The 25,869-nt window shown below is 36.9% G+C and overlaps 1 protein-coding gene across 1 annotated transcript in view; it reads left to right on the top strand.

Annotated features, from left to right (window-relative positions):
• Positions 1-25,869, top strand: part of USH2A (usherin) — a 352,517-nt gene that overhangs the window by 233,299 nt on the left and 93,349 nt on the right. The window contains exons 41-47 of the mRNA XM_072333648.1: positions 7,018-7,352; positions 10,289-10,411; positions 12,756-12,919; positions 14,754-14,963; positions 16,351-16,553; positions 18,374-18,486; positions 23,203-23,395. Of these exons, the coding sequence (XP_072189749.1) occupies positions 7,018-7,352; positions 10,289-10,411; positions 12,756-12,919; positions 14,754-14,963; positions 16,351-16,553; positions 18,374-18,486; positions 23,203-23,395 (1,341 nt within the window). The remainder of the gene's footprint in view (positions 1-7,017; positions 7,353-10,288; positions 10,412-12,755; positions 12,920-14,753; positions 14,964-16,350; positions 16,554-18,373; positions 18,487-23,202; positions 23,396-25,869) is intronic.

The raw sequence follows: 25,869 nt of genomic DNA, 5'->3' as shown, positions 1-25,869 counted from the left end.
TTTGACTATGCTAACAGAAATTCTTCTAATTCGTCCAGTATTATACTTCTTACTCATTCAGGACAGCAAGAGACTGTTTTTTATTACTTTATTATTACTGCAGTTTACAATACTTTGTAAAAACTGAAATAAGGAGAGCTCATCGCTGAAAATAACTGAAGAAATTATGGAACAAGTTTGCTGAACCCACTGGCTTTCTCACCTTCTCCTTCTTGGCAGATGGAAACAACTTTCCATGTTAGCTGTGCATTTTCACCAGACGATCAAGAGCCTTCAAAAACAAGGTGTATGGGAAACTGGTAATCACAGCTTGAACCTCTGATTAACCAGCTGAGGCAAGTGTCAGGTCACTTGTGGGAGCACAGGTGAAGGTAATCCAGCCGTGCTCCTGGAAGGGGTGGAGCCTGACTCCACCTCTCCTAGACTTCATTTAAGGGCTGACCACCACTAAAGCAGCATCCCTTGGAGATTGCTCCTTCATGGAGTTTGGGTGACCTGCCTTAGCATTTTCCATCTAGATTGAAGGCCTCAGAATTGGTGAGTTTGTCCTATAGATAACCTTTGTCTATCTATTATACCACCATTCTTGTATTGTTTCTTACTCTACACAAGGCTTGTCTTTCACGTCACTGTCACCACTGCTGAAATGCACCACCACTACCTCACTGTGCTCACATCACTGTTGGGACTTTCTCAGGAAGTGTCAGTGAATGTCAGCAGGTGCCATTTTTCCCGCATGGAGGAATTCAGCAGTACAACTTTGCTTTGTATGTACTTCCATGTCAGACTCTGTTTTGTCAGACTGCTCCTCTGCTGCCATCTGTCACACAGCAACAATACGTAAGGGGTATTGGTGGGAGAGTTCAATCTCTACTGTCTTACCACCAACATCCACCTCAGCTGTCATGGGCCAATAATAGAATATGAGACATTACTTTCAGAGCAGCTTTAGTAGTTTCCAGGACAGAAATACTGTGATGTTTTTTGCAAGGACTATCAATTGCTGGTTGAAAAGCTTTCATGTGTGGAAGCAGTTTGGATCTGATTTGGAAGTACATTACATTGTTGCCTTAAAACTCTGAAGAGAGTCCCAGACTGGCAGGCTTTCTCTGATGAGTAGCCTACCATCAAATCAAATTTGTGGAGTCTGCTTGTGCTTTACAACACTCTCGTCTTATTCAGTATCTACAATGGTGAATCTTAAGCAGAGAATGCAAAATAAGCCATCTCTTCAAGAGGCAGCCAACATGAGAGTTTAATTACCTCTTGCCCTGGAGAGAGCTGTCCTTCCAGGTTAGCACAGAAAGTATTGGAAGGGCACTGTGGGAAAGATTAGTGAGAAACTCCTTTACCAAGCCAGGGTTGCAAATCAATAGAGGCTTTCAGTTGTCAGTGCAACCAATCCCTAAACCAGGAGTGCAAATATTTACTTATACTGAAAACAGAGAGAATTTATTAAAAGAGAGAGAGAGAAACATATTTCCATTCCTTTATTTAGTCATAGAATCAATATAAATGATTTGAGGATGTGAGGAATTCAAAGCACTCCAGGATAGTAGTCACTTGAGTATACAGCTTATTTTCATAGACCAAAGCTTTCACTCTGCAAGGAGGAAAATATCAGCACAGCAGGTCACTTGGCATAAACACTTCTGATGTGTATGTGCTCCTTTAACATTCTATTTTAATCAGAATGGACTGATATCTTTCAGTAACATTTAACTTGCTTTCTTTTGTGCAACAGGAAATGTAAAGCTGTTGCTAATTTTTAAAGTACCCATTTCTGTGACGCCTGCATGATATTTTTTTAATATTTGCTGAATAGATAATGTTCGTGGTAGTAGAGTATACTGCACAATAAACTGCTTTTGTGGCTGATTAAACGCCAAAGTGAAGTGGAGGTATTCAGCAACTGCAAAAGCCATTTATTTATTATATGCCAATGCCATGAACATTATTCCTGTTACACAAGATTTGCTATACCTTAATGTACAGAAGTATCAAAGAAATTGTTTCTTTTTCTTGTGAGGGTTGCAATTGCTGTGCTGCTTCAGTCTGACACTTCAAACTGATGTGACATTCAGGAATGTAACTAGGTTAAGTGGCTAGAGAAAAAGGCTGGTTTACACAGTGAATAATTATTTAAAGGAGTTCTTTGTGTAGGAAAAGCATTATGTGCTTGGATATGCTGAACTAAATTAACTGCAGTATGTAAATTCTCCAACTTCGGCCATTTAACTTTGAATAGAAAGATTTGCCTTTCACTGCTGTAGTTTTCCCTTAAGATCATTGGCCAAGGGAAGGCAGCTGTAATCTTAGTTACTGGCTCAGCTGGGGGCTTGCAGATGAGTATTTGCCTGTCTTGTTCTCCCTGTTTGACCAGTGCTGCCACCTAGACTGCCCATACACAAGAAGCTACGGCCATTTTCTATCTTTCCTTGTGTAACTTTTTAGAAGATGGCATGAGCTGTACTTAATCTTGAAGTTTCTCTGAAGACACAGGAAAAATCTTTCTTCTTGGTGCACAGATAGGTGATAAGAGATTGATTTCATCCTGGGTGGTTGAAATAAGCACATTATTGGCATATAACTCTTGTGCTATAGTGTTTCTTCATGATAACATCAGCTGCAGAAATTTCGTTCAAATTGATTAGATGCAAAATGAGAAAAACAAAAATTATTATAATTTATTTTGCTTCTCTCTTAACTCATGTTACGTACGTATTGTTTGTTAGAAGTGAATTGTAGTGGTGATTTTATAGCACCAAACTGTCATTCTTCTTTCCAATTTCCTTTGTTGCACATTGATTTCATACCATGTTATTAATTCTGTAGGAATTACTCCTGTTTCTCAAGTATTTCCTCACAGCTCTCTGATTGAAGAAGGGTTCCAGGCTTTTATTTCCAGTGCCATTTGTGTTTGTTGTCACCCTCAGATGACAGTCACTTGATTTACAGCTCACCTGCCATTTACTTTGCATATAAGAAGTGGCAACTGAGACAGATAGACAGAGCGCAAGCCTGCAGATTGAGCAGTTTGCTCTCTATGGTTTATAACTGTTGCAGTCCGCTCCCTGTCCTATTGCTACAGTAGCTATTTCTAGTAACTATTTCTCAGATTTGGATTGAAAAGCGAGGAAACAAAATTAACAGGACCCCACATATAAACATACGTTAAATTCTGTCCTTTATTGGCTCAGAAGTTGAACAGTGGACAGCTAAATGCCTGTTGTCTTTGTTGTTCTTTAAAAAGGCTGGGGCCCAAGAAAAAGATTTCAGTTGTGTGAAATGGATGGTACAGCTAAACAAGTTATAAAATGGCTTTAGTTACAGTTTGAGTAGGATTTGTGAAAAGAAAACTGTTCTCTTTATTTACCCAATTCCTATGAAATTACAAACATAGATGCATGTTCTGGAGTCTCTTTTATCTCTTGCTTTAATGTGTGCTGCCCTGTGAAATTGCTTCTGATTACAGACGGTTGGATGCTGTTGGAAAAACTCCATGGTCACCAAAGCTGGTGAATAACACAAAAGTTATCCTTTAACATTTTACCTGTGTGCTAAAACATGGTGTTGATAAGAAGACCTCTCCTTCAGGTTAAACTCCTAGTGTTTTGTTTCTTCATTCTCAAAATGCTTCAAATGGCAGTTGTCTAAGAATATTTTAAGAATATGAGCAACCCTGATGTCTACTCCTTGAATGCTAAAGGTGTCTGGGCCTTGAATACAAGAAGACCATCTAGCAGCTTTATTTGGGGGAGAAAAAGGTTAGGCTTTGTTTGCTTCTGTTGTCGTTCTGTGCAGGTATGCCTGGTACATTGGGGAAATTGTTTAGGAGTAATCAATCCTTGTGTGAAGATTGCCTTGTAGTGCTGCTAAGGTCAGGGAGACCTTGGTTTATTTGCCATATATGTGCAGCTTGAGCGACTTAGGATAAACCAACACCCATAGGAACAACCTTAACTTACACACCAGAGGTTTTCCACATTTTAGGATTGAGATTTCTGTCACAGCTTGCTCTTTTAATACAGATCATTTAGTGAGGTGAACTAATCAGGTTTTCATCTGCATATCCCCCCACCTATGAGAGTGTGAAAGAAGTTTTTGTAGCAGTGGTCTATTATTGCAAACCTGATTGTACAGTTCTTCTATGATAGTGCTGAAGCTTGATGTAATTCATCTGCAAAGTCTGTAATTATCATGGACCTCAGTCAGGATTTGCTTTTCTGTTGTGATACTGGCTTCTAATTGAAACCTGGTATAATTTCTGTGAGGTCAGATGAAACCACTTGACAAAATTAATCACCCAACTACTTCTGAATTTTATTTTTCTTTTGAAAAGGTTGATGGTCCAGTGTCCAGAGTGCAGAATTGGGATAGCAGGTCTTCCTTTTCAGGAAAAAGGAAGATTTTCTTCTTTCTGTTATGTAACTTAGTCTGTACAACTTAAATTGTAACACTTGCAATGAGCTCGGAGACCAACGGTGAAAAACTCATAGCAGTGTATTTATTAATCTAAGCTTGTAAATATTACAAACAGTAGCAAGGAGAAATTAGAATAAAATGAAGCCAAACATGCTGATTTAAAAGTAAACTGTTGAAGCCAGGCCTGAACTATTAAAATAGTTATGTTCCAATGCCTCTCTTATCATAGCTCAGAATTAAACTGCACATTTCAACTGCTGTCACAAAATTTAAATAAATAAATAATAATAATAAAAGACTTTCAAGGTTATAAGTGTTTAATGGGGAGAAAATGGCTAATTTCTGTCTCTTTAAATTTTGTGGTGGAGAAAATAAGGTGCTTTGATCTTTAAATGACAGCTTCCAGAGTCATTACATTGAATCAGTTAATCTCTCCCAGTAGTTACCTTATTCTCTCTTCCTCATGGGCATCCTCTTTCATGGTTTCAGTGCTGAGCTTCTAATCAATGAACAAACTGTTACTGCTTCCAACACAGCCTGTCTAGTGAGCTTTCCTGCTTTCATGCATTGCCAAGCTCTTACCTCAAACCTTGGCGCATCGAAGTGGATAAGTGATCCAGAGGTGCCATGTGTGTTAACCAAGCTGCCTCCATCACCTTTCTTTACATCACATAGGTCAGGCAGTCTGTCAACCTTGACCTGTCACTGAAGTGAAGAGGCAACAGTTTTCCTTCCTTAAGAGAGAGGGGCTGGTAGCTGCATGTCCTGATACTGCGAGCTAACTTAGGTAACCCAAAGCATGTCAGATGACCAGTGGCTGTGGATATCCTTGGTCTATTTCTAAAAATATCAAACAAAGCAATAACTATTCTTCATATCTTTGCGCAATATGCCCATGCTCAGAAGAAAATAAGTTCCATTTCTGTGTCATGGTCCTATGGTTACTACTTCAGAATGAGAGTTCTTAGTGTCCATGAGAAAAGTGCAGAACTGTGTCCTACCCTCTGTGAAATTTTGTGGTGCTGCATTTATAGTACTTTACTTGTTTGATCATTATTTCGGACCACAAGTAACAGAAATCTGAATACAGCATTTGATAATTAGCCAGAGCTAAGCCTTTCCTATGTGGGCACCAATAATCTTGTTTGTGCTGTCTTTACTCAAAATCACCCTGTTTCTAATTCTCTGTTTAATTGTATTCCAGATTCTGTTATCAAAATCCTTCAGCTTTCTCCAGTACTTTGCTGCCAGGTTTCTTGTAAGTCTGACAGCCTGAGAGGTCCTTCTGTACCTAAGATATAACACTTCCTAATCCCCAAGAATCCTTTAAAAATCATTTTTAAATCAAGCTTCTCTGTTCCCATGGCCTTCTGTAATTGTGCATATACCATTTTAAAGATACTTCCTTCAGAGACCAGAGGGAATTACTGAAAAACATTCACCTTGAAGTATCTCAGTATTAATATTTACCACTTCATTATTATATTTGTTAATTTTATTCTTCACGTATCTTCATCATGATGTTCTCCAGTTCTGTCCTTTCCACTGTTGGATTCAAGTCTTGCGTATTCCATGCACGGGAGGAAAAAAAGGCAGCAATTGTTTTAGATGAGTGGGTCAGTAACAGGTAAAACAGGCACAGGAATGAGCAACGAACTGGTGCTGTACTTCCTACACTGAGAGTTCTAGGGAATGAAGAACTGATGGATGCTATTATGCAAACTTTATAAGCTTTGAGTTCCTTTATAATAGTTACATGTCCTTGTTGTGTCAGGCTGAAATCCCTTCTGTCATGATGCAGTGGCAAAAAGCCTTACAAATTATGAAGAGCATCCTTGCACTTTATCACAGTTTATGATACAATGACTTGGGTGTGAGTCCTCACTGGAATTGGTAAGAATAATAAAAACATAAAATGCATTTGAAAAAAAAAATATATATATATGTATATATATATATATAAATCAAGACAGTAAGTATAGCAGCGTTAAGTATTCTCAACAGTACAATCTTGAAAATGGAAAAAGGAAATTGTATTTGACTGATTTTAGCAATGTAATTTATTACTGAAAAATGAAAAGGAAAAATGGGAAATTTCATCATGTAAGAAGTATGCAAAGTCTTGAGTCTTGTAGGAGCTACTGCAATTACACATTTCTGAAAATGATGCAGATATTAAACAAGATTTGTTCTTACTCTGCCAGTAATAGGCAAGCACACCAAGCAGTATATCTTAAGCAAATAAATAACAGTGATATTTATGATGGTCAGTGTATTTTTGCTAGTGTATCTGAACACCTTTAAAGTGAAGTGGAGCACTCTTGTTTTATTGGTCAAGCTTGGTAGTAGTTTTGCAATGGCTAGAAATATTACGGAAACCCTCACTGGAATTAAAGGTTAGATTTATAACTGAGGTACCGTTAAAAATCAGTCTCAGATACCTGAGAAGAGTCATACACAAAGTCTGTCATGACAGAGAAGTAAAAGCCCACTTTGAGTTTATGCGTATGTCCATTTATTCCATGTTGCATCTGTATTTCTGCATTCTGCAATTAGTCGGTCATTTATTTTTATTTTTTTCTTCTCCTTCAGGTCTCATGGAAACCTCCTCTGATACAGAATGGTGAAATCCTAAACTACGAGATTCGCATGCCTGATCCACGAATTGTCATCGCTGGAAATTCTGCGTCAACGTTAAGTTACTTGGTGACTAATCTTTTACCATACACGAACTACTCCATCACTGTAGTAGCTTGTTCTGGAGGCAATGGCTTACTAGGAGGTTGCACAGAGAGTTTGCCTACCAGTGTGACCACACCTTCAACAGCTCCTGAGGGCATCAGTCCCTTGTCTGTGACTCCAATCAGCGAGTCCTTTATTGCCATATCTTGGCAACCACCACTAAGGCCAAATGGTCCTCATCTGAGGTAAGCTTTTAGTTACAGTTTTCTTCTCCATACCTATGTCTGACTCAGAAAATTTTAGGCTATGCAAACTTTATCATGCAGTCTCTTCATTTCTCATTCTGAAGTTCTTCTTTAGCGTTCAGGTGTCCATGAGAGGACTTAGAGAAACTGGGTATGTCTGGAGGCAGATAATGTGGGATGAACTTTGAAGCACTCTGAACTTCAGAGGAGATAGGACTATTGAGAGCACCTGTGGCATCCATGCAGTGGAATTTACTTTTCAGAATGATTTCAAGAGTCTTCTGGGTCTTTCAAATCATCACTCTCTGAAAAGCCAGGAAGAGCATTCATGGGATCTTTACAAAGCCTTATCTGTTTTGGTCTGTAGGATCATCAGGTTGTTGGTGGCGAGTTCAGGCAATGTTTCACAGACAAGATGTTAAGAAAAACATGAGATTTCTGTAAACATATGTGAACTAATCCTGATAAAGACAAAGAAAGTTAAATATACCTTTGCACATAATTTTAAGAAGTCAAATCTTTCTATCTGGTACTCTAAGGCTTTGCAAAATATTGTCTGTAAACTTATATCTCTGTAAGCCATTTGTAGCTCTCTTCTAGGTGCGTTGATGGGCTCAATAATTATCATGTAACGCTGTTACAGTTACCTACATTATTACACCACAGTAGCTTGACTTTTTCTTCAGGCTTAATTAGAGCACACTACAACTGAAAAGCAGCCTGTTATTCTGGATTTAACAACGTGATCATTTTACCATAGATTATTGAAGTAATTCAGTGCATCCTACATCTGCAGATTTCATTTCCTTCATGGTGTGCCTGCCATGCTGTCCCCAACAAGAACCACGTCTGGAGCAGCTGTTCTGTACAGCATGATGGAGCAATAAGTCTGCAGCAAACAGAGCAGCAGCAGCTGCCAGTGGAGGTGATTTGCACATGATCACCATCCAATGTTCAGAAAAATTCTGAAGTTTTTTGTAGCTGGTCTATGAATTACATTAGACAGTCTATGCCAAAACTGTTCCTAGTATAACTGTAATAGTCTGTCTTTGGATTATGTTGGTATTGATAAGTCTCTGATGTGAGGGTTGTATTTGGGGCATAAAGTTACCTGAGCATTTTGATGAAGTTGCAGTTATATTAGCTTTTGTTATTTGATTTCCATAGTTATGTTCCCAGTTTCAGCAGCAATAGTTTGGTATGACATCATAATGATCAGTGTCACAATGCTAGCTTGAGGATTATTTCCCCAATTCAATGAAGGAAGTTTGCTGGAACTCATGTGTATGTCCTTGCTTCCACAGTGCAGAGGAGGTTTCAGCTCTCTTGTTTCAGAGCTTATCAGCTGATTTCTACTTTTGAAGCAACACAAAATCATTGTATGCAGTGTCTATGATATACCTCCTCAATTTGGGGCCTCAAATCTGGAATTATACTATCGAACATTTCCTCATCAGGCTGGATCTTAACATCCAAAAAAAAAAAAAAAAAGTCAAATTGCACATGAAGCCAGCAGTCAGAAAGATTACTGTGATGGGATGTTGAACCTCTCCAGTGCAGAATAGGATATAGGAAGTTCTCTGTGAACATGAGGAAGAACTTCTTTACTATGAGAGTGACAGAGCATGGGAACAGGCTGCCCAGAGAGGTTGTGGAGCCTCCTTCACTGGAGATACCTCAAAACCCACCTGGATGCTTTCTTGCTCAACCTATTGTACAGAAGTGCTTTAGGAGGGAGTTGGACTCAGTGATCTCCAGAAATCCCTCCCAACCCTTCTAGTTCTGTACTGGAATTTGAAAGGACTACATTTCCAGTTGTACTGGGGGATACAGAGCAATTCAGAACTTAGAATTTTGCCAATTCAAGTGACTAGATAGACATATGTAAAAACTGCAGCTCACCATCAAAAGCAATTCCACAGTGACTCCATAACTGGTAAAAGGAAGACAAATCTCTGGTGCCTTACAAAGAAACAATACCAAAAAGTTAAAATGGGAGTCCTATTAAAATTGTCTGTGAAATGTATTGAAGAATAACAATCCTACAGGATATGAACAAATCTACATAAATATGTTTCCTTTAGAATATAGGTTTCTATGTAATCCCTAGAATGATTACAAAATGCAGCATTTAATGTTATCCTCTTTAGCTCATATAGACATGAAGTGATTTAGTCTTTGATAAATGCCATAATGACTTTTTATAAAATATGAGAAAGAGTGAGTGATGCAGAATGAGTGGAAGGCATGGTCTGAATCAGGTAGAGTCCTATTGCCAACCTTATAGAAGATGGCCCTCAGCTGACCTACTGTTTGGATAATAGACATAAGTATATATTCAGCTACCCATGAAAGCCAGGAATAAGTAGTTTGGTCTTTCAAGCACACATCGGGAATAGCTACTCAAATACAGTGTTGTTTTGCTAAGGCCTCTCAGTGGAAAGGTTAACTCACTCTATGCCTGTTAGTCATCTATAATGAACACTAAAATTATTTATGAGCACGTTAAACACAAACGCACACTTGAGTAGTTTAAAATAGTAATAGGAAGGTTACATATTTCAGTGCATTTGCAAGAAAGAGATTTCCATTTCATGTTCTGGATCAGTCTGTGCATGTCAGATGGCATGAGTCAAGTCTGTGCAAGACACTGTGACTGAACTATTCGGACTTGGGCTTCATCTTCCTTAGCATTTCCAAAATTTTAATATATGTGGATTATTAAATACATTTAGTATTTCCTATGAAAGTGCTCATTTTCCATTTTCTAAGCAGTTTAAGTAACTGTTTTAAATCATGAAACATTAAACAGAATGTTTATCTCAGAAAGTTTACAGCTGTAAAAACAAAATATGTGGCTTTAAAAAAGATTGTGTGTGTGTGTGTAATAACATTAGTTGAGATAATCCTGGTGTTCTGCTTGTCTTTTGTGTTAGATATGAGCTCCTGAGACGTAAAATCCAGCAACCACTTGCATCAAATCCCCCTGAAGATTTAAATCTGTGGCACAATATTTACTCAGGAACTCAGTGGTTTTATGAAGATAAGGGTCTTAGCAGGTGAGATTACAAAAACTATAAAAACAAATGCTGGCATTTTGTATAGTGTATGTTTAATAGTTCAAAGTATTTCTTGTGTCTTTATGTAGTGAACATATTAATTATGTAATGAAATATTTTTGTCATCATTTGGTGTTAATCATTCTAATATGTAGGGATTTATTATTACTCTGTCGTTCTTGACTCTTTCATGTATTATGTGGCTCTAAAAGTTAAGTGAATGGACAAGTCTTGTGAAGTTTTAGCATCTACATGCTTGCACAATCAAGCCATTTACATTTATATGTACAAATGATCTAGTTGGGTACATATGTCTAATTTGGGTAATATCGTAGCACATGAAGAGTGACTGAGAAATCCTAGTTGAAATACATCTGAAAGTTGGTTTCAGATTGCTTTTTTCTTATGTGTTTATATTAATGATTGCCTTCATATCTGTAAGCTTGAGGAAAGTATTTATTGCACTTTGAACAGGTGTAAATTAAGGGCAGCTTTGTTGTATCTTCATCATAGTTAAATGTAGAGCGCAGATAATGGGGAAAAGGAAGGTACATTCTGTTTCTCAGGATATTGCATACATACTGTGGGGTGTAGAACAAGGCATTTGCTCTTGTTCAGTCTTTGTTTCCTATCACAAACTCAAGGCTAACATCTTAAATACCCTCTTTTGAAATCCTTAATGGAAGATGCAATACAGATTTTGCTTTGTTTTTTTTTTTTTTTTTGTTTGTTTGTTTGATTTTGGTTGTTGGCTTTTTTTTTTTTTTTTTTTTTTTTTTTTTTTTTTTTGGTTGGTTGGTTGGTTTTTGGATGATCTTAGAAGTCTTTTCAAACCTTAATGATTCTATCATTCTTTGGTTTTACCTAGCTCTTTTCAGCAGCGCTGAGGTGCCACATACTTTGGGGCAACAAGTTCCCACAGGGTCTCAGCAAAAGAAAGTTTTGGGCTGAAGGAATTGTGGCCAGAAAAGTGTACCCAGCCATTGGATACACCTGAATGCTTGTTTTGGAGAGGTCCTTGCAGCATAAGGACCTTTCTGTGTTTGGCAGCTCAAGGGGAATTTGTGAATGGAGAAAATATGCTGTAGAGAGGCTCAAGTCTTAAATTTCATGGAAAATCTAAATCTCAAAATTTATTTTACACATTTGTGTCATGTTTAAAAATGTTTCTGAATTAGTGCCCTTTAATTATAGTCCTGCCACAAGTCTACTTTGGTAATGGTTGCTTCAGATGGCTTTTTCATTTCTAATAGATTAGTGTTCTGATAGTTTTCATTGTTGAAAATGTGAATCCAAAAACAAAACTCATATTCCCACCCTTAACTTGCCAGACCAGATCCCATGCAGTTGTCCAGGAAAATATCATATGCTCACAAGTTCTGTGTTCACAGTGTATGTCATCTTTTAAAAAAAAAAAATAAAAAATGCCTATCATTATGATGGGATCTAGTGAGGTCTCGTTAGTTACCTTTTCTAAGTGAAAGCTTAGCTCTTTGGAAAATCAGGCTAGGTGCTTACATTATATAGAGTTCTAAAATAAAAAGGTAAATATAGATTGTTAATGACTTTTCATAGAGGGATCTCCACATATTGAGTATTTGCATTTCCTTTATTGTGTTCATGGACAGTTATGCCAGTGATGTAGATTCAGCAAAAATTTGAACAAGATTATCCTGTGTTATTGTGATTATGCAGTTTTGTATGAAGCTTCTGATGGCGAAAATAATTTTGAGATTATGGAATCTCCCTTAATGTTATTTGAGTTAGAGAATAAATTACAGTGACATTCACTTGATTTACTAAATATACATGTAGTATTTAATAAATCTGTGTAAGTTCAATATGAACAGTTCCAAAGAAAATTACTTTATTAAGTGGATTTGCATTATTAGGTGCTTTTTTTCATGTTTTTGCAATGGCACAGTCCTGACTGCGTGGTGAATCACTTTTACAAATGAGATTCTGCAAGTTAAAATCAATGTGTTTCCCAAAAGAGGAAAAAAGCCTCATTTGATTAAATTCTGATCCAAATTTTGGCAGGATGCCACTGCTATAATTACATATTGAATTGAGCTATAATCTCTCAACACCTCAGAAGCTACAACTATGAAGAAGTGAAATAACGTGCTCTATTTTGCTACCATGTTAATGGTGCTAAATTATTTCCAAGAATAAGACAGCCCTTACAGAGTCTTCATTGGTGCAAGGCGTGCAGCTGCAATCTTCTGAAGGGGGTGGTGGGGAAAAAGGAACAACGAAACTTCGGTGCAGGCAGATGTATTAAAACAAATGTTTTCTCCATCTGCATTTTTTGTTCCATGTAATTGTTTTTAAAATGTCTCAGGTACACAACATATGAGTACAAGCTCGTAGTGCACAACGAGGCAGGATATACATCAAGTGAAGAAGTGATAGCTACTACATTAGCGGGATTACCAGAGAAAGGAAGTATCCTCATTGCACGTGCTGTTAATCATACTGCTGTAGAAGTGGAATGGTCAAAACCAAGTAAGTATGCATAGTATTTATTCCAGTAACTAGATGTTAACCTGCCATCACTTACATTGGTCTGCTTTGCTCTCATAGGAAACACAGTCCTTGTCTTGATTTATAATACAACTAAGTGTCCTTGAAAGGAGAGGGGAAAAAAATATGCACCTTATGCTATTTCTCAGTCATGTTTGTACTTATCGTATAGTATTTCTGCAGGAGAATAATGAGAGCAAAAAAAATTAGTTAATGCAAGCTCATGATGAAACAATACCATAGCACCCAAATTTCTGTTGTCTTTGTGTTATATTTCATCTCTGTGCATGAAAATCTACATATACGTTCCTTCAAGATGAGAGGATTCAGTTTCTCTCTCCTTTTACTCTGCACCTTAAAATGGATTTAGCCAATTTCTCTAGTTAGTTAGCTAATGCAGCAGTAGGGAATTTCTTCATGACTTACATGCAAATGATTTTATAAGGACTGGGTGGTGAATTGCAACAAATGTATTGTCTTTATTTTATAATTGCGTGCGTGAAGAAAGCATGCTTATAGAAACTGACAAATGTAATAGATCTGAAGCAGCTCACTGAAGTTTCATTACCTTAGTAATCTAAACCTATGACCTTCTAGATGTAGGTAATGCAGTCTGGTTTTGTTTTCATTCATCCTTTGGATATTTCCTCCATATATGTATAAATACATACACGCATTTGTGAATGCAAAGTTTAGATGCCAGGGCAGACCTGTTTGTTACTGGAAAACCTTAGCAAATTTCATTACTTCGTATGTTAATATTATCTTTTTTTTTTTTTTTTTTTTTTTTTTAAATTAATCTGGACCACTTAAAATAAAAATAATGTTTTGCTCCAATAAGAATTTCTATGACAAAACTGTGTATTACTAAATTTACATGTAAGCTTTGGCTTTCAACAAATTTCTGGCTTTTAATTCTTTCTAGTTATCTGAGCTCTCATCAGTGGAATAATGTCATCTAAAGCAATGTTGCAATGCTCAAAGATTCATCTTAATTTCTTCTGGAAAGGGGCAGTTGCAGGACAAATGAAATAAGACTATATCTGAGTCAATAAAATGGAGAAGCAAAGGTTGCCTGGATTCTTCCTTATCTACCTAGCTCAGACCAATGGGTCTCCTTCCATGTGTAGCTAGAAAATAGTACTGTTGTTTCACTGGGAAAGTTACTACTGGGTAAAACACACTTTAGAAAGAAATAAGACTTTTTTCTTTTCTCCCCTGTAAATATAATCCTTCCAAGAGTGTGATTCATTTATACGCAGATGCTCTCATGATTGTTCTAAAGTAACAGCAATAGATTTCCATTTTCATTGTGGCTGAATGGCCACCTACGTAATGTTGAGTGTAATGTTTGTTTCTCATGGCTAAAGCAACGAAAAAGGAATGCAGTATTCTGCATGCCAGAAAGGGGAAAATATATGTATACCGTTGTTTCCCATCTTAAACAAGTAGCGTAGTGCAAGGTTTGACAGTCTGCCTTCTGTCCAGATGAGAGACATTGTTTTGCAGTGGTGAAATGCAGGTCCATGCATCATTGCTGGCAGCAGGCTTCACCATGTAATTTACTTGACATTTAGAGGAAGAAAGCTTTCCCTGTATGGTGATGGGCTGTTAATTATTTTGAGAAATTTGGGAGAGCATTTTCTGCTTATTGGTGTAGGGGGGAGGACATTAAACTACTTGATGTAATCTTTGCATAATTATACAGTAAGGAGGTCTGCATAAAATCTGCTTTTATTTTCAAGATAAATGTTTTTGAAGAGAAACTGTCTGACCAAATACTTCTGTTGTCGTCCCTATGTTTTTCCTTTCTCAGCACTACAAGATTTGCAAGGAGCTGTTGAATATTATATCCTCTCCTTGAATTCCACTGCTGATGGAAGATCTCTGAGGATTCAGGCTGATGAAAACTATATAGTCATAGGTGATTTGCAGCCCAACACAGACTATGAAATATTCTTTCAAGTTTTTAACGGAGCCCACAGCATCAACAGTGAAGTTGTGCACGTGGTCACCTCAGATGGAGGTTGGTTAGCAGTGAATGCAGCTTGACTTAAACTCTGAGAATGAAATTGATTGATTTTTGTTAGGGTTGAGATCAGTCATCCTTCCATTATAAAATTTCCGGTATAAGAGGAAAAAGGGCTAAAACGCTAAAATGCTTAAGTGCTGGTTGTCATCATGTGGTAGATCAATATAGAGTCCCACTGAGACAGAAGCAAAAGCTCTAATAGCAGATATTAACCCAGTTTGTTCTCATCTTATCCTACATACATCTGTGTACGCTAAGTTTGGAACTGAGTTCCTATCAATAAATGGGGGAATTTAAAAACAATTAATGTTTTTTTTAAAAGATTTGCTCTGTGAAGCGATGTGCTTTTGACATGACAGACATATATGGGGGCCTTTCCTGAGTCACCAGAAACTCTAAGTGTAAGTTCAGCCTCTGAGAAAATTACTTTATGAGTCATTTCTATGCCAGTTAGCAAATGCATGTGCATTAGGAGGTAGGGATGAGGGGAAAAAAAAAAGATTAAGAAAAAAAAAAAAAGTGAATCTAAAATGTGTTTAGAATGGTCTTTCTAATCTTTTTGCTTTATAAAGTCTCATTATAAACATTATAAAATCATTACCTCAGAAGCAAGTGTTCCAGGTCATTAGTAAAGCCCTTTAAATAAGGATTCCATTTCCTTTCTGATGCCAAAGGTCAGCACCTTTTGTTTATAAAATAGAATCGATCGCAAGGGCAATTTTTCAACTGGTAAAGATGGGTTCTTTTGATAAAAAAGAGGACTTTGCATAGTTATTTCTGACATGCTTAAATAATTGTGTAATTTAACACTAAGGAAGGTTTGTTTTTTTCTTTTTCTTTTTTCTTTTTTCTTTTTTTTAAATAAGTGTTAGACTTCATCATTACCTATAGTAATCAACATTCAAAGCCATTTACATAATGACAATATTGCATATTGCTTCATCTTGCTTCAGCTATAAGGCTGATAACGTCACGTTCCACCAGACATAAAGTATTTTGGTCTCAGGTTTTGCTTTAAAAGCAAAATGCTTTGTTTTTCTCTCTGTTGGAAAGATTGGGGTTGGGGGAGACATAAAAATAATGTTTATGTGTTGGCACTGCAGATGGGTGAATAATTTATCATCATATCTCACTGGCCACATACCACTGATGATTGACACTATGCTGGTGGTATAAAGCATTTTACCATCAGCTCTCATGGTTTCTAACTGAGAGTATAATAAGCCAATTTACAGAAGACTACAGACTGTGATAACTTCATCAGAGGAAAGCAGATAAGCAGTGAACCCTTTGCTAAACCTAAATACTAATCTGCATTTGGTTAAACAAGTGCTTTTGCAGAGACAGCTGGAGTTTATTCAGTTTCTTCCTTTATTTCTAGAGCCTGAGGGCATGTTCCCTCCAGAGGTTGTCATCATCAACAGTACAGCTGTACGTGTCATCTGGACATCGCCTTCAAACCCGAATGGTGTTGTCACAGAGTACTCTATCTATGTAAACAATAAGCAGTACAAGACTGGAATGAACGAGCCTGGATCCTTTATTTTAGCAGATTTGTCTCCATTCACTGTATACGATATACAGGTTAGAATATCTTCTTTGTGTTATGTAGCATACAAGCTGAATTTCATGAATTTCTTTACATACGTGGCCATATATTTGCAGTAGTGTTTATGTGCATATGTATACAAGGCATAAATTTATTTTCAGCATATTTTTGGTCTGTGTACTTTTCTCATAACACATTTCCATTATTTCTTTTTTCAAACCATCAAAACTCCATTTACTTTCCACTAAATGCTCTGTGCTACTACATTAGCAAAGCCCCAACACATATTACAAAGGAGCAAAGATTCTACTCCTACTCATTAAAAGAAAATTGCAATTGTTTTAGAAACATCAGGCATGCATAATGTATCAGCACAAAGAAGTAATGATATTGCATTTGTCATCCTTTTATCATTTTTTTTTCTCCTCATTCTTCTGAGGATGGAGCAGTCTTGATCTCTAAAATCATGGTAGTAGTTCTTATGCTGTTAATAAGTACAACATTTTGTATCCATGTTTTCCACTTTCTCTATCTTTGTCTCTCTAGACAAAAAAAATACTATATACAGTAGAAATACATATTGTATTTACATACAATACATTCCATCCTTGAACTGCCTTAATGTGTTCAAAAATACAGTTTGACATTTGATTGTAATTACTTCTGTCTATTTTGTTCAGGAATAGCTTTCATTATATTTCAGGAAGGCTTTGTAGCAGCCATGTGTAGTTTGTTCTGAAGATTTTCTTCTAGTTATTACATGCCGTATATAAACATCACAGGCAGGCATACTGTAACAGATTTCCATGTTGCAGCCCCTCTGAAACAGCAATCCTCCATCCATGAATACACGTATGACTTTCTGAATGCTGCCTGGAAACGCATTTGTCTTTTTTCAATAACAATGCAAATTCAGTGTACTGCCTCACTTGTAGACCCTCTCTGTTAATTTACCATGGCCACTTTCTGTTGCTTGTGATGTTAAATATTATTTCTTTTATACTTTCTTAGTTTTTAGACTGGACTTATATTTGAATCAATGTGATAGGTAAAATCAAAATAAGCTTTTTCAGTTTTTTTGCTTTGTTTTTCTTTGGGTTCCTCTTGTTTTGGAAGCAATGTTATCTTGGACACACATACACGTACATTCTCATTTTTGTTGTTGTTTGTTTGTTTGCTTTTGTTCTCTTCTATTTTGAACAACCTCTGTGTTGCCAATACAGAAACACTGTCACTACCCTTCTCTTGCTCTTTCATTTTGCTTCTGCTTGGTTTAATTCCAAGAACCAAAAAAAAAAAGTTATAATTGTGGTGAGATATTTAATAACCAAGTGTATGAGGAGTTTGCAGTTTTTTCTTTTGCCTAATTGTCCAGCATAGACATGAAGGAATAGAAGGTACTATGGAAAAGTATCTTTGATTTTATTTCAGAATGTGTGGTACATATAGGAAAATGAAATGGATGAGATGAAATGGATTAACCAAAATCAAACTGTACGGGCTTATTGTCTTCCTGTCTCATTACAGATGGAGTATTTTTCAATGTTATTTATAAGATTCTGCTTATATATACGCAATAACAAATTCGCTGCAACACTGTTAGTGATAATTTAATATAGAATAGCAGTAGAGTTCAGAGGTGTGCATGTTTTTTCCAACTGGGGTGGGAAAATGTGATAAAGCATAGTATACTTGTGACAGTTATACTTAGCTCAAAGTTGCTGTATTTTCTTGGCTATATGGAATTTTATGTAGAAAATAAGAACATTTTGGGTGACAAAAGAAATCTGAATGATTGGCAGAGTTAAATAATTTCTGCAGCTGAGTAATTGCAACTCATGTTCTTCTTCATCAGATTGAAGCCTGCACTGTCTATGCCTGTGTGAGAAGCAATGGGACCCAGATTACAACTGTGGAAGATGAGCCAGAGCAGCTGTCAGCCCCCGTTATTCATGTAATTGGCTCAAGGTACTGTGCTAAGAGTGGTCTGCGTATATCAGAGCAATTTGTGCAGGGAGTGAGGTCCAGAACTGGGATCAATTGAATAAGGCACATTATAGAAATAACAGTCCACCCATGATTTTTATTTTTGGTATCAGAAATTTTGACCAAACAAGCAGCTGGAGAAATTTCCTCTTGGTTGGTTGTCTATAGCCATTTGGGTATCACTGTGCTGGGATCATAAATAAGACATGAGTAGAGGTATTTAAAAGAAGAAGTGTAGGGGAATGAAAATTATCACATTTTGCTGTCAGTTAGGAAGAGGAAGATTAATGCTCTGGGAGCAATGCATTGCTGATAATGGAAACTTAGAGTAATTGTGGGTAAAAAGAAGTCACCCATCACAACAGTAAAAATTAGTAAGCTATCTTAAATGGCATACACATCTGTGTCTCCTTGAACCGTTGTTTGCAATCTGCGTATCCACCAGATCTACAGGCATGGGCAAACTTCTTAATTGTAGAAGGAATAGCGGTTTTGCAGTATTTAGGAGGTGCCAACTAGTAACGTATACAGTGATTCTATGGGAGTTAATATCTTCCAAAGTCAGACTAAAGCAAGGCTCGATAGCACATTTTTCAGTATTATACCAACAATAAAACAGTTAACCTCCTGCGTGTATTTTATTGTTCCTGTGATTTTATTACACTTCTAGTGGAGTAACATAATAAGCTCATAAGCTCTGTTGGTTTTGTAGAAACAAACAACAACAACAACAACATAGTAGTTTTTGTAAATAACAGAAATCTAACAACTGAGCCTTCTGAAATGGCCAGCAGAATGGATTTGCTCCTTCAGGCTCTTAAAGACTTAGTTTGCTGTTTATCATTTCTACATTTTGTTTGAATTCGGCATTTGTCTTTGTACACGGGTGAAATTAAGCTCGCTATTTTTCTGTCACACATGCAGATATAGTCAAAGCTTGTTTGATGATAAGGACTCGATTTGGGATCCCATCTTTTGCCCTTGGCTTTAACTTATGTATGCCTTTGTCTGTATTGTCTGTACTGCAAACACTTATGCATGTTTCTCCTATTATATATAGACTAAATATGTCATAACACATGAATGCAAAAGGATCAAAAATGCCTTCCTACTTTATAATCTGCTCAGCCAGAAGCAGGCTCTGTTTCTACACTGCCTTTTCCTACATGTCATATTATCATCAGCTGTTCTTATATCCCAAAAGAATACTAACTACTGATCGATTGCCCGGACATGTCTGGCCGTGGCCTACACGTGCCCCGGGTAGTTCATTTATTTGCCACGGTGGATTTGCTAGAGTGGAATTTAATCAATAGCTAATTCATTAATTCTGGTCCTCGAGTATGTAAGGATTGTGCAGTATAAAAATGACTGTCTGGCTTCAGCTTTGATTGAAATATGACAAACACTACAGCTGACAGCTTCAGCAGGTGCTAGGCTGAATATGAATTTTGCTTATTTATCCTCCATAAAAGAGAAAGGTTGGAGAAAAAACAGTTTGTGTAGACGAGAGTACATTTTAATGTCATCAAACAGAGGGGAAAAAAAACATTTCTATACTATAGGCTCATGGGATAGCTGAGATACAATACAGATCATGCAGTTCATTGTCTTTAATTGGAATCATGGCTTTTTTTCCTCTTCTGAATCAGTTTGGGGGGGGCTGTATTATTGATGAGAATGCTGTGGGATAATGTCTTTGTAGCATTTGCAAATAATTGTTTTAAAATTTGCCTCAAGGTGCTGCATGACATAATTTATAATTTCAGCCACCAACTTCTAAGAAGTCTTTCTGGTAGCAGCTCCATCCAGACTGCTCTAATGAAGGTTATACCACCAAAGCCATTATAAATATCTTGCTTTTCCACCCTTTGCAGTTAATAACTCAGCTTCAGGCTGAAACTTGGCACAAAAGGTCGCAGTCCTGGAATGGTTATTTTATAATGCCAAACTTCAAATAGAAAGCAGTATGGAACCCAGTCCTGAAGACAGATTCTAGTTTTTTATCTTCTCTTAGTTATGGTATTCTGGGCTAGAAGATTGTGGAGGTGTGGTACTGACTATCTTTAGGTAGGTACAAATTGCATAGAAATTGAGAGTATGCTGTTTTGAGTTAGGACTTCAGGGTTTGTCTCTATAGGGAAGTAGTGCTTTTTATTGCACAGATTAGAGAGTTCTCTGCATATTCTCTACCTGTGAGTGCTGACTTAAATTTTTTGTAGTGGATTAAGTGCTTATCATATTTTGGAAAACATTTCATTTTGCATTAAAATACTCCTTTCTCTTTCTGTTTGAAATTATACATGGAATGGCTTGGGATGGAAAGGACCTCAAAGCCACCCAGCTCTATGCTTTGTCATGGGTAGGCCTGCCACCCATGAGCTCAAAGTATGCAGGGCTCAATCCAACCTGATCTTAAGAGCCTCCAGGGATGGGGCACCACAGCTTCTCTGGGCTTCACTGCCCTCTGAGTAAAGAATTTCTACCTGAAAACTAACTAAATATGGCATGCTTATTTCTTTCCTAATCCTAGTACATGGTGATGGATTAGTTCCTTTCACAAAAGTGAGAAACCCTGGCAGGAACTCTGTTCAGTGCTTAGTTAAAAGGTTGATACTTTGATAATATCGCATGGGATGAAAGGAAAAATCCTTCAGAGCTTCAGGTAAGAAAAGAGAGCTCTTTATGCATCCTAGAGGAACCCTGGTCAGGGTGCAATAGAATGCTCAAATAAGATTACTGAAAAGAGCTAGGTGAATTCTTTTCTTTTGGTGCTCATTTCTGTGGAGCTTAGGAAAGTTTCCATATCAGAAGCTGTTCATGGGTAGTAGAGGTTAAAAAAAAAAAAAAAAAAAGTCTGTTAGTAATAAAGGCTTCAGAAAAAAATGGATAAAACTCTTTAGTATATTGTTGGGATAATGGTGTTGGCTCAGGAGTCCTAGAAGAGTTTATACATGAATGTGCTGAACTACTGCACTTTGCAACACATCTTCCAAATTGATCTTTGTATTGGTGGAACAAAGATGACAATGTAGCACAGATTCCTCCATGATTTGGGGAATTAAAACCTGTAAATCTGATTTTGCATACTTGGAAAACTTGCGGATAAAGGTGGATAAAGGAATTAATAACTACTTGAATATGCTGGGGTAGATTGTTTTGGAGACACATCCAGTCATGAAATGACAAGATGACAGAGAAAACAAAGTCAGGGCTCTCAAGTATGCTTAGATTAATAGCACTTTGTCTAAAGTGTTCAAAGTAGTGTCGTTTTGTGTTTGTTTTTTTTATGGAAGAAACCTGATTATTCTCCCCACTTTATTAATAGGAAAGACAAGACACAAGGGTTTGACAAAGTAGTTTGTAACATCAATAGAAGTGCAAAGCTGTTCAAGAGACTTTCTCTACTGTGTAATATTGCTTCTCTAATAATGTCAGCACAGCAATTTATGCTATGAGAAATATTTAACTACTTTGCAGTAATGTTGAAAAGGTTGTGGAGCATGTGTGAAGTCATGATGGGGAGAGTATTTGATCCCCAGGTTGTTAATAATATCAGTGTTCCGTATCTTAAGAATGTCCCCTGCACTGAACACGGACACGTACAGCAGATCGAGGTGCTCAGAGCACCCCCAGCCTTACCTTGAGCGTCTCCATGGATGGGACATCCACCACTTCTATGGACAGCCTGTGCCAGTGCCTCACCACCCTGATTGTAACACACTTCTTTCTTACATCCCATCTAAATCTTCTCTCTTAATGAACGCAAATCAGCCATGTATGGAATACAGAATTAAATCTGTGATTCTGATGAAAATCTTGAAGTGAAAATGGTGCCTCTGCAAGCCACCTATGAAGTAATTCTTTCACAGGTGTCATTAATTCATGTTTTCAAAGGCTTGTTACAATGTGTATTCTTCTGTTTATATCTTACAAAGTGAAGTAATAGTTCATTTCCTTTTATTCTGTTAAGGTGTGTTAACGTTTATCTTAGCAGCCACTGTTTCATGGTAATATTTTCACTTCAAGTTAATGCTAATTTATCATGTAACTGGCATTCAAACAGTGTCTGTGTAATTGGGACATGGAGATTAAAAAGAGATATTTGGAGCCTAAGTATATGCTGTACAGTGTTATAAATCTACCGATTGATCTACATATAGCATTGGAATCACCTCTCTAGCCAAAGAAAAAAGTTATAGTGAATGAAATGCTGTTTTATGCAAAGTTCCAGATTATGCCCGCAGTTTTCATTTGAAGTATCCATGTAAAATGTGTACATTATAAAAGACAGAGAAAATTTGTGTAATAAATGTCTTTTTTGAGACATATATTGTAATATTAAATAAGATTTTTGTAGCTAACACCTGCACGTTTTCAGTAATGATAAGCCTACTACAGCTTAATGTGATTCTTCGCTAAGATACTTTCCTCAAATTGGTGATGGCCTTATATCAAACTTGAAGTCAAGTTACATGAGCAATTAATTTTCCCTGAGTTTTGATGACTGTTGATACATTTGCACCTTTTGGAAAATGGAGAAGTTGTGAAATGCACCATCCAGATGAATATTTTGGATATTTGAAATACTTCACTCTATGTGAAATAGTACAAATTGGAACTGCTAAGTGCTAAGTATCTGCAGAAACATAAATACTTGAAATAATTTAACACGTACTAATTTTCTGCTTTTCACAGATCTCTTCAAATCAACTGGGTTTCACCCGGACAGCCAAATGGCATTATCCTAGGATATGAAGTCTTACGTAAAGCATTTAAAAGGTGTACTCCAGCAGCGAGGAGCAGCATTAATACTGGAATATGCATTTCTCTTGAATGTAAGAAGCATGAAAATGTCTGTGGAGAAGCGTGTTATCATCCAGAGATGAAGGTACGTGTATATTTTTAAGTTAGTGATATAAGGAAGAATTATACTTTTAGAAACAAGTGTTTCTAGGACAATCATCCTTAGCTATCAGAGGAAGAGGAGTGGAGTTTCTTCCCCTCAGGAAGTTTTTATTAATGTGTATAATGCAGTTATTCATCCCAAGAAGTGAGATTCTATCTTATACCAAGTACATCTTACAAACCATCTGAGGAATCTCACTACTAAACTCCTGGATATACCACTTCCATCCCATTGTGCTTAATTACACAGTAGGCTTATGCGTATACAGGACTTTGTATGTATTTTGAATCTTGCTTGGAACAGTCAGTTTTCAAAGAATCATAGAATCATTAAGGTTGGAAAAGACCTCTAAGATCACCAAGTCCAACCACCAACCCATCCCCACCATGCCCATTAACAATGTCCCTCAGTGACACACCTCCATGGTTCTTGAACTCCTCCGGGGACAGTGATTCCACCTGGGCAGCCTGTGTCAGTGCCTTGCCACTCTTCTGAGCAGTTTTTCTTCAGCTTCACACCATAGACCACACACTACAAATGGCTAAAGGATATCCTGTGTCATCACAGGTATTCGGGTATTGTGGGGCACACGATGGTACTTCCTGTAATTGTTTTATCACATTGGACCACATAAAGGCCATAGGGAAGTTTCTAGCTGCATGTGGAATTTCAAAAACAGCAGTAAAAGTATATTCTCTGTGTGTGAGGAATCATTTCTCAAACCCTGCGTGGCAAACGGTGGTCATTAAAATCACTTCTTTTGTTGTTCCCCCCACCCCCAAATTCTTCCTTGGTTGAATGACTAGATTCTTCTATTCATAAAATCTATTTAGATTCAGCTACAAGTGGGTGGTTATTACATGACAATGATGAGCAGCCCCGAATGAGATCCATTGTGATTTGTCAGATGTATTTTTAAATTATGGCTATTTGCAGGTTAATCTTCATATTAGTTCCTGTTTAGGAGTAGGATCAATAGCATAGCAGAAGTCTGTAATGGTTTTTATTGACAAATGAGGGAGAAATCTCTTAGTTTGAAAGTAAGATTTAATGTAATGAAATAGTGTCCCTATTTGTCAAAAGCATCATCACATGCTCTGTGACTAAGGCAAACAATATGTACTCACAAGATTCCCTGTCAGACAAGACAGTAATTAAGGAAGTGAGTTATATGAGGGGTTCAAATCAAAATATAAATTATCCCAGCGAACACAGCTTTAGCTTTTGCATTCCCTTGAAAGCAATGCTGTACTAAATATATGTAGTTCTTAAACCTTGCAAGTAAATTATAAGAAGTTTTTTGTTCTAAATGGTGGATTTGCTTATTTCATGTTTTTAGTTTAGTAGACATTTTAATAGATCTTCTAGCATATGCATAAGAAAAATTTATATTAGATAAATTTTAAGTCATCTTCTGCATTTTTACTTTTTCAATAATTTTGTAAATTTATAATAACTTTGAGTCTTCAAGAGCATCAATTTATTATTGTAGGTTCCCAACTTTCAGTTTTTCTCTGATAATTGTACATTGTTTACTGTGATGGTTTCTGTATACCTGAATGCATCACTACCTTCAACTGTGCCATGATGTAATGCAGTATTGCTATACTCACACAATTGGAGGAAGTACGAAGAGACATTTATTTTTTCTTTGCACCCAGTAGTCAGAAATGGGGGCAGGTAGGAGGGGGGTTATAAATGGATGCAAATTGGTTAAGTAGAAAACACATAAGTGACTGGTAAATCATTTGGAAACTAAAGCACTCACAGAAATTGACATGGCAGTAATTTTTGTCAGTGAAGATTGAGACTTCCCACCAAATGCTTTGTTTAGATTGCTCGGTGTACCATCATTGATCTAAAATTTCTGTAACAAAGCTCTTGAAATGTCCCTTTTTGCTTTATACTAGTCTTGGATGGGGATAACATTCTAGCTTATATAGCATCTCTCTCTCACACTTTTACTGGATTCACTGTCACACTATACCAGTTATAATGCTGAAGTACTTAAAATATTTTGCACTGTCTTTAGATTCAACAGTGTACAGGACTGCAGTGTAGGAAAGCAATGCTGAGTAGTGTGCACTTGTTTGGAAAAGAAAGCCTCTTACCATGATGCCAGATGCTATTTGCCACCCATTAATGATACCACAAAGTGTGAAGAATGGCACTTAAAGTGATGTTTGGATTCAGACCAAGAAATGAGCATTTTTGTTCCACACAGAAAGAAAAAAAATGATTCTGATATATAGAGATCTCAGTCTCCAACTCTTGAAAATAAAACAAAACTCTTTACGTGATGACTTGTAGATTCAAGTTTCCTTGCAGCTGTGCTAAACCTTTGTAGGTAAAATGAAGCCACCTCAGCATAGTCTATTGAAAGTTAAGAAACAAATATATTAAAAGCTTATCAGAGTGGGAAATAATTAAGAATACAATACTGCGTCTCTCTAGAT

This window comes from Excalfactoria chinensis, chromosome 3, assembly GCF_039878825.1.
Source record: "Excalfactoria chinensis isolate bCotChi1 chromosome 3, bCotChi1.hap2, whole genome shotgun sequence".
NCBI classification, from domain to species: domain Eukaryota; kingdom Metazoa; phylum Chordata; class Aves; order Galliformes; family Phasianidae; genus Excalfactoria; species Excalfactoria chinensis.
The sequence above is the reverse complement of the archived record's forward strand: the minus strand, read 5'-3'. Positions and strand labels throughout refer to the sequence as shown.